At 38.1% G+C, this 15,261-nt stretch overlaps 4 protein-coding genes across 4 annotated transcripts; 3 read left to right on the top strand and 1 right to left on the bottom strand.

Annotated features, from left to right (window-relative positions):
* The first annotated feature begins 286 nt into the window (after nt 1–286).
* LOC125221683 (SH2 domain-containing protein B-like) lies at nt 287–5,051 on the top strand. Its single transcript, XM_048123925.2, has 11 exons — nt 287–740; nt 1,542–1,733; nt 1,848–2,057; nt 2,129–2,218; nt 2,333–2,575; nt 2,716–3,078; nt 3,222–3,502; nt 3,636–3,795; nt 3,882–4,231; nt 4,646–4,714; nt 4,808–5,051. The coding sequence occupies exons 1-11, from the start codon at nt 585–587 to the stop codon at nt 4,824–4,826; spliced, it is 2,133 nt and encodes a 710-aa protein (XP_047979882.1). The 5' UTR covers nt 287–584; the 3' UTR covers nt 4,827–5,051.
* A 298-nt stretch (nt 5,052–5,349) lies between these two features.
* On the top strand, nt 5,350–6,761 carry LOC125202786 (Carbohydrate-binding X8 domain superfamily protein). The gene is made up of 4 exons (XM_048101247.2): nt 5,350–5,552; nt 5,684–5,733; nt 5,906–6,140; nt 6,502–6,761. Exons 1-4 carry the CDS (start codon nt 5,510–5,512, stop codon nt 6,525–6,527), a joined length of 354 nt encoding a protein of 117 aa, XP_047957204.2. The 5' UTR covers nt 5,350–5,509; the 3' UTR covers nt 6,528–6,761.
* Nucleotides 6,762–7,097: 336 nt separating this feature from the next.
* On the top strand, nt 7,098–10,412 carry LOC125209991 (Peptidase S24/S26A/S26B/S26C family protein). Its single transcript, XM_048109575.1, has 5 exons — nt 7,098–7,296; nt 7,393–7,617; nt 8,571–8,681; nt 9,652–9,729; nt 10,062–10,412. The coding sequence occupies exons 1-4, from the start codon at nt 7,156–7,158 to the stop codon at nt 9,688–9,690; spliced, it is 516 nt and encodes a 171-aa protein (XP_047965532.1). The 5' UTR covers nt 7,098–7,155; the 3' UTR covers nt 9,691–9,729; nt 10,062–10,412.
* Nucleotides 10,413–11,008: 596 nt separating this feature from the next.
* Nucleotides 11,009–15,228, bottom strand: LOC125202059 (cytochrome P450 CYP72A219-like). The gene is made up of 5 exons (XM_048100378.2): nt 14,856–15,228; nt 14,039–14,256; nt 13,120–13,379; nt 12,257–12,620; nt 11,009–11,624 (listed from the first exon to the last, which is right to left on the bottom strand). The coding sequence occupies exons 1-5, from the start codon at nt 15,124–15,126 to the stop codon at nt 11,208–11,210; spliced, it is 1,530 nt and encodes a 509-aa protein (XP_047956335.1). The 5' UTR covers nt 15,127–15,228; the 3' UTR covers nt 11,009–11,207.
* Between the last annotated feature and the right edge of the window lie 33 nt (nt 15,229–15,261).

The following is a 15,261-nucleotide window of genomic DNA, read 5'->3' as shown; positions in this document are numbered from 1 at the left end:
AACTTACGATAACGGCCCAGCTAGGTTAATAATGTCCGGTGTCAAAATTATGTAATATTAGTCCTATTTTATGAGTCTTGGTCTCTTCATATGATAAACTAATACCTGAGTTATTTTGGTTTATACAATATCTGTCGGTCTCGAAACAAGTTAATTTTGAGCAATCGAACGCTCCTCGCCAAAAAAAAGAAAAGCTAATAAATCATTGAAAACATTCTCATTGTAGAGGAGTGTTTGGAAGCTGAATAAATATTGTTCGATTAGACAAATATTATCTCTTCATTTACATAACCTTGATCGAAACATGCAAACACACCCCAAAATTGAGAAGCGCGGAAAAAGACCAGAAGCAGAACTGCCGAAGACTCTACCAACCGTCAATTAACAGCCGTCGCAACAACTCCACTCTCAACTTCCCCACAAAAACAAACCGAAAATAAAAGGGACTATAAATTCAACCAAAGATTCTTCAAATTCTGCCAAAAAAGGGACCAAAGCTCCAATAGCGGTGAAAACAAGCAGAAACCGCCGATTTTTAGAAAGGGTTTCTGCAAAAGCGTTGATCGAAGAAAATTTGGGGGAGGATGAGTGATTTCAGTGAAGATTATGTTCCCTTGAGGAATCTCAAAGTGGAATTGGGAAGAGGCGACGATTGGGAGGAGGGAGATGGGTGCTTCGCGCTTTGTTTCTGGATTTACATTGATGATTGTGTTTCGTTGCCTTTTTCAGTTCTGGTTCAGGTCATTTTCTTACTCGGCCTTCCTTTTGTTTGAGAAATGGGCTCTGAGAAATGTAGGGTTCGTCGCTTAGTTGAGAAAGTTTGAATCTTTGAGGTGGTTGTGTTCCTTTTATGCCTTTTTTCTTGTGCATTTTGGGAAATTCTTGTGTTTGTGCTGTTCCCTTGTGCTGATTTGTGTGTTTTGAGTAAATGTGGGTGTTTGGATACTTGGGTTTTTCAAAAAGAAGGTTGTTGTGGGATGATTGATTATACATGTTGTTGCTCACTCGTTGTCACATTGTATTCTGAAGTGATTGCGTTGTGATTGTAGATCAATTTTTTTAGGATGACTCGGTGCTTGAGTTTTGTTGCTGTATTTGCTCAATGCCTTTGGAGGGGTTGTGTGTTTATGTATAAAGAAAGTGACAAAATGGTCTTTCATCTCGTTGTGGGATGATTGTGCATGTTGATGCTCACTCGTTGTCACATTGTATTTCAAAGTGATTGTGGTATGATGATAGATCGATTTTTGAGGGTGACATGGTGTTTTAAATTATACTCATGTTGTTGTTGTATTTGATCAATGTTTTTGAAGATATTGTACGTTTATGTCTAGAGAAAGTGACGGCATGGTCTTTCATCTCATTTCTCTTTAAGGTGCAAATTTAGTGCTAATGAATAACGTGACACTGAAGTGATCCAATCCTTTATTTTCTACGATCTTTGCAAGCTTATATGAGCTGAACTTCACTATTGGAATTGAGAATCATGCCTTGTTAAGATCGAAAGACGTGGTTCATTTGATCATCTTTACATTATGCAGAAGCACCCTGATGTCACTCCTGATCTGCCTTTCTTGTACTTGGACGACAATAAGAAAATGAAGCTCTTCCCGTTCCTGTATATGTACAAAGAGGCTCCAAACCCTGATAAACCTATTCCCTTGACTGAAGTTCCGTGTGTCTCTACTGGGATCGAGTTCCCTATGAAGAAATGGGTTCATATTGGATGTGAGGTATTTGGTTTGCTATCGGTGTTATGCTTTCCAACGTTATGTTTCCTTTATTACACTAGCTACCGCGACTTGATTTCTTGAGGTGAACTTGATAGCGTGAGAATTTAATGTCAGGTTTCGAGGGATTTCATGAGGCTTCACGTAGATGGAGAAATTGTCGGTGAAAATCATTTAACTTGCTCATTTGACAAGGACTTGTATGAAGAGGGTTTGAAAAGGATATGCTTGGCATGCCCCGACGAAAATGAAGATATATTACATGGTTATGTTCATGGGCTTGATGTCCTGTTCCGAGAAACGTCTATCAAAAGCCACTATGTCCAGGTTTGTTTTAATTATTTTCTTAGTATGAGTACTCCGTTGTTCTAAAACTGTTTCCCCCTAATGATGCCCAGGATCCTCCGTTACAACTGGCAATTGACAATTCAACTGCATTGGAGATTGAAGAAGACAGTGACGGTGTGTGGAGCATTGTTGGGGGCAAGGTAAAAACGATCATAGGGAATTACTTACTGAATCCGTGCATTATCGTCTATACTTCCAATTCTATTTCTAACTCGTGTAATCTGTCATCTTTCGTGAAAAAATACAAAAAACAGGCATCCTGCCGCAGGATATTTTCTCTGGACGTTGTGTTATTGGACGCGTTTGGTGGTCCTGTGAACAAAGAATTTGAGGTTGTTGCTTCACTTCTCTATGCCGACAATGGCGTCCCTGTTGAAAACACTAATGATGCAGAACCTCCCGTTTTTGTGAACTGTGACGGTATCGAATATGCTTCTCATGATAGACCATGCAAACTCATCAACGGGCGTGCTTCTTTTAAGCTCAAGATATCGCAGGTATGCTTTGAGTTGGCTTCTTTTCCTCTTTTTCAATGCAGTGTTAGGTGTTTATGAGCACAGAAATTTGTCGAAACCTTCAAGTACCATCTGTTTGACTGCATCTGTGGATACTGAGTTCTTCGAATTTTGCTCTTCAGCTTTCTTCAAAGTGTGACAACAGGCTGTTCCAGATAATGTTTGACGTTCCAAGATTGGGAAAACACCCTTTTCTTGAGACGCTATCTCTTCCTTTCCGTTGTGTCTCACGCAGTAAGGGTACAAAAACAGCTTCGGTTACATTGAGAAAGTCGTCCAGCAGAAGTTACTATGGGAATGTGTGCGAATCGTCTAGTCCTGATGATGGATCGATGCAACTTATCACCAATACTGTTCGTGAAGCCAAACCAAGTCCTTCATCAAAGCGGATCAAATTAGGACAAGATGTGCCGTTCGTGATGTTCAAAGAAGAAGCTAGGCAAGCCAACAAAGCTCACCACTCTCGTGCTTGGACTGCTAATCAGGTAGTCTTTTAATGCCAGTTTACTCCGTATGTGTCTGTGGTTATCGGTGACTACATCTACCATACGTTGATTTCTTGTCCTTTGTCGTTCCTTTATTCTTCGTAGTGGTTCTGCACTAAGATTTAATGAATTTTCGGAATTAGGATAATACACATGAAACGAGTGTGAAGAGGAAAACCAAAGACCGTTGTGGAACAGAGAACAACTCATGTCCTTCCGATAATAGTGAAGCAACAAATTCTGACCCAAGAAGCATGCTCAGTGTTTCGAGTCCGATTTCAGATTTGATCATTTTCAAATACTGCCTCGGAGGTCCAGCAGAGAAATACCATCTTCTCAAGGAAGTTGCTATTTCTGCTACGGAAGAGCAACTAGCCGATTTTGCGAAGCATGTTTCCCTTTTTTCCGGATGTTCGCATCACAGGTAATAATACTCTGCCTCTATCTCTCGTTTGCTTGCTCACACACACGCGCGTCTACATCCAATCATTCATTTTGTTGGATTTATTCATCGAATTTCATATGTGATCTGGTAAGTGGATTCTTGTATGTTTCAGGCGTCAAATAAAAATGACGAAGAGATTGGTGGAGGAGGGAATTCAAGCTTGGACTTCAGTATCCGCGAACAACAACCACGTTCTATGGGAGAATCTCGTTTTCAGCATTAACGAACAATTCATGAAGATTGCTTGCTCTACTCGTCCTTTAATGGATCAGGTCTCGTTCCTCTCTCTCTCTCTCTCTCGTGCTAAACTTTTTTTTGGACTTGACGTGATTTGTGACATCTAATGCCATATTCACAGGACCTCGAGTGTTTGAGGAGAATAGCTGGCTGCCGGGATGTCGTTATGCAAGAAGATTTTGAGAGAATGTGGTCATGGCTATTCCCAGTAGCATTTACCTTGTCGCAAAGCGCTGTTAACGCAATGTGGGATTCAATGTCACCTCTATGGATCGAAGGGTTCATCACCAAAGAAGAAGCGGAATCTGCACTTCAAGGCCCGGGAGGCCTTCAAGATCCCGGAACATTTCTACTGCGATTCCCAACATCAAGGAGCTGGCCTCACCCTGATGCTGGCAACCTCGTCGTGACTTATGTTGAAAGCGACTACACCATTCGCCACCGGCTTCTATCTTTCGATTTCATTCACAGGTTGGTTTTTTTTCCCAAGTTCATTTGTTAGGAGAAAAGCACAAATAATCACAAACATAAACATATAAATTCTTTACCAAGGTATCTACGTGTGAGGGCGATGCCGAACAGGGATTTCAATATATAATTTTCAGATACAATTTACAACGAGAGAGGAGATATAATATAGGCAGAAAAACTAATCTTGATCGCATCCACAATAGGAATTGTGTTGGGCCTAAATATAACTTCCTTCCAGACTCCATTCTCAACAATAACGTCAGCTAGCTTCGTGTTTTAGTAGTAAAACCGAACTCGGAAAATTCTTATATACACACGTTATCCAAGAACGTGTTAAGCTTTTCATATTTGTGCCTATTCGTTGAACAAGTTTTGAGACGACAATTAAACGTGTTGCTTTCTTGTCTACTGCAGTTTTCCGTCCAAGGAAGCAACGCTACACGACCTGCTGCTCCAAGAACCTAAGCTCTCGCAATTGGGAAGGTACGGTCTCGACTTTTCTGCGTAAATACAGTGTCTGAGTTTTGTATGGATGAGTTAACAGTTGGTAATCCACTGTGTGTTGAAATGCTGCAGAGTGATGAGAACCGAGTAGAGGCGTCGCGATGGCGAAGGCAGTGAAATTCTGATTTTGCCCCTCGTTCGTTGTTACTATGTGTGTATAGACTGCAAAATTTGTGCACAGCATCTCATCAGTTGTAGGGCTTAGTCATTTAATTTACAACTTAGGTAGAAGAAACTAATGTCATTTTATGACTAATATGGGGCTTCATTTACCTTATTTTGCTTTCATCTAATGAATGAAATATTTATGAATTTAGTTTGATAACATTACCTTTTCTATTATTTGCATTAAATAAGGATTTTATACACTGTAAGGGTAAATATCACTTTAAATCTTATTAGGATTCACCAATTTTATAATTAGAATTTATTAAATTTACATTGGATTTACTCTATATTACATTTAAATACACTGGAGCGTATTTGTTTGACAATATTTGTCTTATCAATCATTAGTAGGTGACTACCAATTCAACACTTGAATTTGTAACGTTGTAGATATTTAGTGGACAAATAACAATACAAAAAAAAACATAGCAAAAGTCAATATAGAGACTGCATTTTCTCCTCTTAACAAAAAATAATTCCAATTAGCCGTTGCTTATGTCCCTTTTCCTCTCTTTCAAATACTGTCACAACACAATAATTCTTATATATATGTATACACATTCCTACTAACCAAAAATCCATCATCAAGAGAGAGATAAATCAAGAATGGGTGCTCTTTTACTTGTTGTGTTACTTTTCTTGAGTTCAGGTATACATATTTCATTCATGTTATAACTACTTAATTGCAATAAATTTATGGTATATATGTATACTCTTAGCTTTATTACTAAATTCTTGTTCTAACTTTATCTATATGTTATGTTTGATTTTCATTGCCAGCCACTCCGCATTCATATGCAAGTTCCGTCGTACATAGCAATGATACACAGGTGAGTTGTCGGTTAATACACGAACTTTCACTAATTTTTGTAATTTTCACACGACTTTAGAAACGGTTGCAATAATAATGCCACCACATCCAATACGTTTCAAATTTAACACCCTTGTCTTTTTAGGTCACTGAAAGTCAATAATATATCGTTAGTTATTTTTTTTTTCCAGAAAACATGGTGCATTGCAAAACCGTCGTCGGAAGAGAGCATTCTTATAGCGAATATCAACTATGCTTGCTCTCAAGTAGACTGCAGAATTCTGCAGAAGGGATGCCCTTGCTTCATACCTAATAATTTGATCAACCATGCCTCAATTGCCATGAATCTCTACTATCACTCTAAAGGCAGCAACCACTGGAATTGCTACTTTGGTAACTCGGGCCTTCTCGTCGTCACCAACCCGAGTAAGTTTTTTAAGTTTTATAGTATTAATTGGGGTATAATCGAGCCAGCCCGAGCATGACCCCACTAACTTTGGCGGTGATCATGATTACTAACGGATTACCAACAGAAAATTTAGAAATTCCGCTGGTAATCATAGACGGTAATTATGATCCCCGGCGAATTACCTACATAAATTCTGAAAATTATGTAAGTAATAATGATTATTGACGGATTATCATCGACAATCAACTAGCGACAGATATTCTTCAGTAATCTGCACTTTTTATAGTGATAATAGCTAGGGAGAAAGCGCGATATTTAAATATTGTATTCAAATAATGTAAATGGTGGGTTGTTAACAATGTTTTGTGTGGATTGCAGGTTATGGAAGCTGCATTTATGAATAATGAGGGCTTGAGTGACATTGTAGCAAGGAACTATTGATTCATGACAATGAAAATCATGGATTACAAATAATTTATTTGATCATTTTATTTTACTGCTATTATTGTATTTGGTTAGTACTATGTAATTTAGTATCTCGATGGTTAGGAGTCAGGACATAAAAGTTTAGTACTTTCCATGTAAAATAAATTGTGTATGTATTTTGACCATTTTCATTAAACCAAATTAAAGTATTATTGAGAGCATTTTAATCATACACATTAATCGGAGGTGAAATTCGAACCTCAAATCGAAGTTGGATTTACCACGTATGAGGTGCAATTCGAATCTCATATCGATATTGGATTGAAAAATTTGATTTTGAGTTAAAATGGATGTTTCAAGAAAAGAAAGTTATTTTCTTTATATAATAGTAAATGGTAAAGATGTAGTATCAAAAAATAAAACAAAAATCATGTACTATTACGTCACAAATAATAATAATAATAATAATAATAATAATAATAATAATACTTAATATGATTAACTGAAAACCGCTGTTTTATAATTTTTTCCCCAAAACGCCGCATACGTATATATATACACATACATCCGAGCTCGGCCGCCATTAATGGCAGCAAATTCGAGACGATGATAGCTCCAAAACTGCTGCAGCAATACGCTCTACGATGGAAGTCGGCCTCTAAGGATGTGTTGAGCCACTCCGTCCTCTTCGCTCAATTTATTTCCCTTTTGCACATCACCGATACCTACATTTTCTCCCCAATCCTAGTAAGCTTCCTCCTTCTCTCTTTCTGATTCGATTCATCATCGATAAATTGTACTCTCGTTGAATTTTCTATGTCTAATTGGTTCAATTTTGTGAAGGTTTATGGCCCGAGCATGCTGCCGACATTGAATTTCACGGGCGACGTTTTGCTGGTTGATAAGCTGTCGCCCTTGCTGGGGAAGGTGGGAAACGGTGACGTCGTTCTGGTGAGATCGCCGGAAAATCCTAGGAAGAGCATAACCAAGCGAATTGTTGGCGTTGAGGGGGATACAGTCACCTTCTTGGCGGATTCCGGCCGCGGTGATCAGTCTAATTCGGTGGTGGTATGTATGAGATAATGGCCAATATATTTATAGTTTGAGAATTATCGGTTAGCTTTGGTTGTTTTTTTTTAATTGTGTTTTTGGATATGTCATGTTAGCTGACTGTTGCTGTTTAATGTTTGATTATTCCAGTTGTGGTTCTATGCTTAGAGTGTTTATGTTTGTGGGTAATGGATTTTGGAGGGATCGAGAATTGTTTTGCTCAGAGAGAACTGAACTTTATTGTTTTTGTTGTGTTTTTCCCTTCGAAAGTGCTAGAAATTTGAGGAAATGTGAGGTCGGAAGAAATTTGGTGGTTATATTTCAGTGAGCTTTGTTCTTGAACTTGAAAATGAATTTTGGTTGAAGCTAAACTCTGATGAATGCTTTTGTAAGCATATCATGTGCACTGGCTTGTAACGCATAGTGTATCAACCAAATGTCCATTCTTCAATGTTACATGTATGGTAATAGGAATGTACTTTACGAATAGCATCTTCTTCTGTGAGAATCTTGTCTTCATGGATCTGTAGCGTAGTCTGCCATGGGTTAATAGGAATGTGCTGTGTATCACAGGTTTATATTTTTCTTACCAATTTTCATTTCATGGGAAGAGCATGACTTTTGTTTATGTCCAATACTCCAATAAACACTGTGGCAAATGTTCCTGCATAGTTGAATGCAAGGATGAAAAATTATGATTTATGAAAATAAGGTGTTTTAGTGAGCTGTGGAAAGAGAATAGATATCTAGGAAATTTCTTGGATGAAATGGTTATAAGAATTCCTTTGTTGTCATCAATATGTTTTCAACCTATTAGACCAAAGTGTGAGCTATCTCATCTGACATACATTGTTAATTAACTGCTACCTCTGAACCTGTTATTAGTCTTCTGTACATGTTTAACTTCTTCTGATGAATAAAATGCTGCAGTATCAAGGAATATTGATATACACAATGATTGTAAATGACAGGTACCAAAGGGTCATGTGTGGATTCAAGGAGATAATATCTATGCATCAAATGACTCACGAAACTTTGGTCCCGTTCCTTATGGGTTGGTTTATGGGAAAGTCTTTTGCAGGGTAAACCTTGCTGCCACATTCTTGATTAAATATCTGTATCATTAACTGTTCAATGCTTTCACTCTTTAGTGCTCTTGAAAGCTTCATGCTTGCGTACCTTATGGCTTCAATCAATACCATTTCCCATCACTTGACACTGTTTACCAATATGAGTTAGTTTGTGTCTTTGTGATTTGCACTGTTCTAATTTTGTTAATTCGATAAATCTAGAAACAGTAGAGGATAGCGGTGTGCCTATTGGTGTTATTGGCTTGTGGTGGTGTGCTTGATTAAAAACTATGAAGAAAGATGATCAACATCATGTAGGATGTGAAGAGATATTAATATATAAGTCTTTACCTTAAAAAGCAAACTGAACTGCCCAGATTGAGGTGTTTTAGCCATTGCAGACCTAACGTATGCTGCCTGTTTGAATCGGTGAGATAAACTGTGGCCACAGTCTGAATGAATTTCCTGGGCAGTGGGCCCAACTTAGTCCACTAGCTCGTATGAACTGACCCGTCGCATGCTTCATTGGGCTGGATGACTTTGATCTTGGCCCTTGGGTTGTAGCAACTAACAAGCCAAACTTTGCATTAGTTTTACCTATCAACTTCATTTTGATGGTTAAACTTGATTGTGTAAATTTTATAAATATCATATACAAGGACATTTATTTGCTCTCTAAATTTGTAATACTGTGACCTTTTAAGTGTCGCTTATTCGTATTGTGTAGCTTCTCTTTATTCTTTTATCTGCTATGTTTGCGACAACTGATAAGTGTACGTAGGCTTGGCTCCATCTCAGATTAGAGTACTTTGTGTTAAATTTTCCGAGTTTAGTTTATTTTATTTGTTCTTTAGTTTCCTATACTTGGTTTCAGTTTTATAGTTCGCTCAGAGTATGTTTGGTTAAGCTCTGTATTTGTAGAGCTGTATCATTTATTATTCTGTACAATACGTTCTTTATCATGCTGTTTTTCGGTATGCAGGTATGGCCACCTGAAGACTTTGGACGTTTGCCACAATAGAGCTATGAGAATTGTAATGTAGTTATGGGTATGCCACCGGTGAGTAACCCGATTATTTTATTCTGTCACCCATCCGAACCTGGATTTGCCTCTGTCTGGTTGACCTAAATGTATTGCAGTTCACAAGATTTCTAATCCATCACTAATCACTATGAATATTTGTTCCAAAATCTAAGAATAAGCTGAAAGGAGAAGACTTGGATGAATTTTTTTCTTCATAACTTTGTTACCTATGTATGCATGTGTGTGTTTAATTTCACACTTTTGAGACTACTCTACTTGTTGCAAGTGTATATTTGAGCACTAGTAGTGTGATATTGGTAACTATACACGTAACTAAACCGACGAAATATCCATTGCTTCCTTGCTAGATACCTGCAACCTGTAACTGATTCTGGACAAAGATGCTGCAGTCAAAGCTTCATCGACAGAAGAGACAATGTGGTCTGCCCTCAACTCCTCCAATAGTGATTTTCAGTTTCCGAACCAATCAATACATGCTTGCATTTTGTAGCCAGCCGAGCCTCTAACTGTGTCTCGAAATGGCGCATAATGTTACATTTGCTGATTACTGAGGTAGTACCTGTTTCATACTCTACTTCATTGTTACTTCAGAAATCTCTGTTTCACTTACACATGATTATTGCTTATGATTTTAAGTTAGCGTGTGTAACACATGAATCTTACTTTTGCATTAATGATATAATTGATATTTTTGACCAGTTTGGGTTGCATGGATACCTTTTCTTCATCTCTAATAGGTTAAAAATGTGAATGATGTTATAATCATGAAAACTTCAAATCCATGTTTTTTTTATTATTATATTACTATACTTTACTATATCTTCTCAAGTCCCTACAAAAATTAGGTGGAACTTGGACATTGCGAAAGGCTCCATGTGTATTCGTTGGATCTTTGGAATTAGCTATGGCCCTTTCGTTGAATCCATAGCTTGCCATTTTAATTTGTTCATGATAAATTTTTTTTGAGAATCACTTTTTTAATGGCAATGAATAATTAGTTAATAAAATACTAGTATTATTTGAAGCTAGACATCATGATGAAACATTGATTGGAGGTGGCAATGAAATGAAGTAGAGAAAGTATGCACACTTTCTAGAGAGAGACAAGCCGACAGCCAAAAAGTTATAAGAGTTGCATGTCATAACTTTTAGTACTAAACAATGGGGTTGTCCAACAATGGCCTTTAAATAAACCATAAGGCCAGAGATAATCTAAGTATAATAGTTGTATAACTTTATCATCGTATTTTAAAACAAGGTTCAGATCCTAATATAATCTTGGAGATGCAGGTCGGGCTCACAAGCAAAACAAACTTTATTACTAGTATTTTTTATTTTATAAAATTGTTACATATCAATTTTGTGTGTACATTTTTATGCATAATCCCCTATAATAAAATCGAATCAAATGATAGCAGTCTTCTAAAAAACTTAAAACTCCATATTTAAGAAATGCAACTTCCACCAATATTTTTTTTTCCTGCGTCCGCCCTCTACTCGAACTTACGCAGAAGCAGTGGCACGCCGTGCTGGGGCTGAAGGGTGAGGATCAAGAACGGCGCATGCAGATACGAGGGCGACAACTCAAATGAGAATCTTTGCAGCATCATTGCCACCATGATCTTGGCCTCGATCATGGCCAAGTTCTGCCCTATGCATACACGAGGCCCGAAACTGAAAGGCATGAACCCCGATTTCCCTCTCACTCCACTCTCTAATCTCTCCGGTTTGAACTCGCTCACATCATTGCCCCATATAATCGGATCATGATGCATTTCCCCTATTAGCAGCATTAATTCCACGCCGATCGGCACAGTCATGTCCCCCAACTTCACAGTCTTCGTAGGTGCCCGAGTTAGCAAGGGCGCCGATGGGAACATCCTCAACACCTCGTTCAGAATCATTGTCACCTGCAAAATAAGAAACAAAGACAAAAAGAAATAAAACTAGTTACTCCCTCCGTTCCATATATAAGAGTATGTACTCTTTCCTTTATAGTTCGTCCCTCAAGATTATGTACAATCTAATTTTGAAAATTCTTTTCTTCCTATTAAGGTGAAACTCATTTTCCACTAACACAGTTTTCTTTCTGTCTCTCTCTCTCTTACTTTACGAATTTTGCATTAAAACTCGTGTCGTTTCAAAAGTTCCTATTCCCTAGTTCCTATTTTTAGGGAACGGATGGTGTATTTACCTTTATTTATAATAGAGTGGAGTACTCCCCCCGTCCCATTCAAGATGTCCACATTTCCTTTTTAGTTTGTCCCACTTAAGATGCTCATTTTCCATATTTGGAAACAAATTCATCTCTCTTCTCTCCTCATTAAAACACTCAATTACCTTTCCTCTCTCTAATATATATGGAGTACACTAAATAATTTTTCCTAAAACTCTGTGCCACCCAAGATTGTGAACATCTTGAGTGGGACGGAGGTAGTACTTTTTTTTAGAGCCATGCCCTTTCAGTCTTGGATCCTAGGTGAGATTTCGCCTGTCGCCAAGACTAGGGCTGGTGGGTGAGGTGAGAGGGACGCGATCTTACAATTTTAAGGCGATTTAGGCCGTCGTAACAAGGATGCCCGTTTCTGAACACTTGAAGAACCTCCTCTCTCGCTTTAGCTTGCCATTCCTGATGCTTGCTGAGCATCACCATTGTCCAAATCACTAAGACTGAGATTGTATCCGAGCCTGCGAAGTAGAATAGCTTGCATTCTTCGATCACTTCTTCGACGGTCATGCTGTGGGCCTCTCCGTTACTCGATTCCAACAATGTGCCTAAGAGGTCTCCTTCAACTGCTTCATTCCTCTCCATTGCTTTCTCTCTCTGGTTGATGATGCCCGTCAATATTGACCGGATTTCCTCTGATATTGCTTTGGTTCTTCTGTTGGCTTTCGTCGGGATAAACCTAGGCGTTAAGCAACTTATAAATTCTTGAAAATGTTTGTCATAATAAAATTCTAAATTACGTTTAAAATCTAAAAATATCTCGTACGATCCGTCCTTTACATTTTGGCCAGAAATTTTCTATTTTCGAAAACCTTTTTCTCTATAATTAAGTGTGACCATTTCCTACTAACAATACTTAAATAGTTTTTTCCTTTTTTACTTATCGATTGTGCATTAAAACTCATGTTGTTTTAAGAGTTTCTATTTTTAAAAAACAAGAGGGGTAATATTTTTAAAAAGCCACAAAAAAGTTCTACTCCCTTCATCTACGAAAAGTAATCTTATCATAATTGGTGAAGTATATGAAAAAGAAAAAAGAGAAAAATGAGTAAAGTTGGAGTGATAAAAAGAAAACGATGAAAAAGTTTTCTTAAATAGAAACGAGACTAATTTTGATGGAAAACCAAAATAAAAAAATAAGACTATTTTTTGAAAACAGTAGATACTAAATAGTTTACCTCCACCCGGGGATGGACATGAATTGCATGAGCTCCAAAGTGAGCTTCACAACCTCCTTATGGAGTTCAAATATTCTCCTACCTTGCTCATGGGAGCTCCCGAATGCCACCCTCGAAATCACGTCGCCCGATAAATCCGCAATAAAAGGCCACACATCGATCTCCACCGCCGAATTGCTTCCGCCTCCCTTGCTATCCACCAAAGCTTCCCATTTTGCAATCGTATCCGAACAACTCAAACCAATGACCGAAACCATACTCTGCACCAATGGAAGCAATGAATTCCAAAAATCATAGAAACACTGATATTTTACTTATTATATTTTACTTATAATAAGTAAAGTTGCAAATAATATACTCCCTATGTCCCTATTAGTTGTATCAATTTGTCATTTTCATCCGATCCTTATTAATTAATTATTCCAATTACTATTATATTTAGTAAGTGAACCTCATATTCCACTAACTAATTTTACTCATAATTATTACTAATATATAAAAGTATGAGTTGCATTCAACTAACTTTTTCCTTCCACCTTTTTTTAAGAAAGAAACAATTTTTTAAAACTCCCACAAGTAAATAATTAATGCAGACCATAGGGATATATGGGTTATCTCCGCTCCTTTAGTATAGGGCTTTTTTTGAAATGTCCCCAAAACAAAACCGTGACAGTTTATCTCAAAGCAGACAATATTATTCTATTGTTGAGTTTGGGTAAGCATAGTATTGGAGTCCGGTTTGGGTCAGGCCTGTGTAGCTCGGGGTACGGTCAAGACACGTGGTGACTTGTGACATATGTGGTCTTGGTTTGGGTGGAGCCACTCCCAACTCCATTAGTATGAAACATTTTTAAAACGGACAACATACTAATGTGGAGTTGGAGTGTGCATTTTGAAGTCTCACAAAATGAATATATACCTTCAACTTGTCCGTGTTAAAAGCTGGATTGATGATTTTCCTGTGTTTTGCCCATTTCTCGCCCTCGAGAAACAGAAGCCCTCCGGCCACCGTATGCCCGATAGGATCCGGCTGCGGCTTCCAGAAAACATCCGGTCTTGCAAGAATCTCTCTCATGAGCTGTGGATCTGTGATCATCAACTTCGGTGATGGTCCAAACCATATGAAACAATTTTCACCTGATGCATTGAATTTATAAAGTTATTGTATTCGCCGTAAAATTAAACTTAAACTGTGGTATAAAATATTAAGATTTTCCGTTACCTACGAGAAACCGAACTCATGTGATATTAGAAAATGGGCCACTCACCCCTTAAAAGGCCTCATAAGGGGGAGGGTTATCCACACTTATATAGAGAAGCTAGGATCATCACCAAACCGATGTGGGACAATGATTTGGAGAATTTAACACGCCCCCTCATGTGTGGGCCGGAATGACACATCGGACTCACGTGGGTAGGCAAGAGAAGAGATAAACCATCATTGACTTGGGCCCCCTCACGTGTGGGCCGGAATGACACATCGGACTCACGTGGGTAGGCAAGAGAAGAGATAAACCATCATCGACTTGGGCCCTGCTCTGATACCATATTAGAAATGGGTCACTCACCCCTTAAAAGACCTCATAATGGGGAGGGTTATCCACACTTATATAGAGAAGCTAGGATCATCACCAAACCGATGTGGGACAATGATTTGGAGAATTTAACATGATGCATTCATACAGTTCACTAACGTTTTCAGTCCACTTTTCTTCGCATTAATTAAAAAAACTTACCGTACTTGCTAATGATTTGGTGAAAATAATGAAAACTGTGAGGAGGAAGATCGTCAGAGAATTGGATTGGTTTGAACTGTTCTTGTTTGGCGACGGAGATGAGGTCTTTCAGGTCTCCGATAAGAGGCCGGTAGGAATTACCATTGAGCCCCTGCTGCCTCAGCAGCTTCTGCAGCTTTCTCGGCCTCAGCCATGCCCAATTCAGTAATTTCACTCCCAATGCTACCACTGCAACAAGCAAGATTGAATACAAAACTTGGCTCAAGTTCATTTTTTGATTTTAACTTTTCACTTGAAATATTCCAAAGAAGGATATTTTGGTGGATGAGATGATATTGAAATAAATTTTGTACAAATATACATATATTTAGAGGGAGAGATGAGATTCAAAATATAATATTGTTCC

This window comes from Salvia hispanica, chromosome 2 (genome assembly GCF_029641045.1).
Source record: "Salvia hispanica isolate PSC_SH4W2 chromosome 2, Shi_PSC_v1, whole genome shotgun sequence".
Taxonomy (NCBI): Eukaryota; Viridiplantae; Streptophyta; class Magnoliopsida; order Lamiales; family Lamiaceae; genus Salvia; species Salvia hispanica.
Note: the sequence above shows the minus strand (reverse complement) of the source record. Positions and strands in the feature narration are given on the sequence as shown.

Bases quoted from the DNA above. Each gene is read 5' to 3' on its own strand.
- LOC125209991 (XM_048109575.1), top strand. From the start codon at position 7,156: ATGATAGCTCCAAAACTGCTGCAGCAATACGCTCTACGATGGAAGTCG. The intron at 7,297-7,392 runs GTAAGCTTCCTC...AATTTTGTGAAG, and splicing joins ACATTTTCTCCCCAATCCTA to GTTTATGGCCCGAGCATGCT. The intron at 7,618-8,570 runs GTATGTATGAGA...TGTAAATGACAG, and splicing joins ATCAGTCTAATTCGGTGGTG to GTACCAAAGGGTCATGTGTG.
- LOC125221683 (XM_048123925.2), top strand. From the start codon at position 585: ATGAGTGATTTCAGTGAAGATTATGTTCCCTTGAGGAATCTCAAAGTG. The intron at 2,058-2,128 runs GTTTGTTTTAAT...AATGATGCCCAG, and splicing joins TCAAAAGCCACTATGTCCAG to GATCCTCCGTTACAACTGGC. The intron at 3,079-3,221 runs GTAGTCTTTTAA...TTTCGGAATTAG, and splicing joins GTGCTTGGACTGCTAATCAG to GATAATACACATGAAACGAG.
- LOC125202786 (XM_048101247.2), top strand. From the start codon at position 5,510: ATGGGTGCTCTTTTACTTGTTGTGTTACTTTTCTTGAGTTCAG. The intron at 5,734-5,905 runs GTGAGTTGTCGG...TTTTTTTTCCAG, and splicing joins TACATAGCAATGATACACAG to AAAACATGGTGCATTGCAAA. The intron at 6,141-6,501 runs GTAAGTTTTTTA...TGTGGATTGCAG, and splicing joins TCTCGTCGTCACCAACCCGA to GTTATGGAAGCTGCATTTAT.
- LOC125202059 (XM_048100378.2), bottom strand. From the start codon at position 15,126: ATGAACTTGAGCCAAGTTTTGTATTCAATCTTGCTTGTTGCAGTGGTA. The intron at 14,257-14,855 runs GTAAGTTTTTTT...TCAATGCATCAG, and splicing joins CCAAATCATTAGCAAGTACG to GTGAAAATTGTTTCATATGG. The intron at 13,380-14,038 runs GTATATATTCAT...CCATTGGTGCAG, and splicing joins TTAACACGGACAAGTTGAAG to AGTATGGTTTCGGTCATTGG.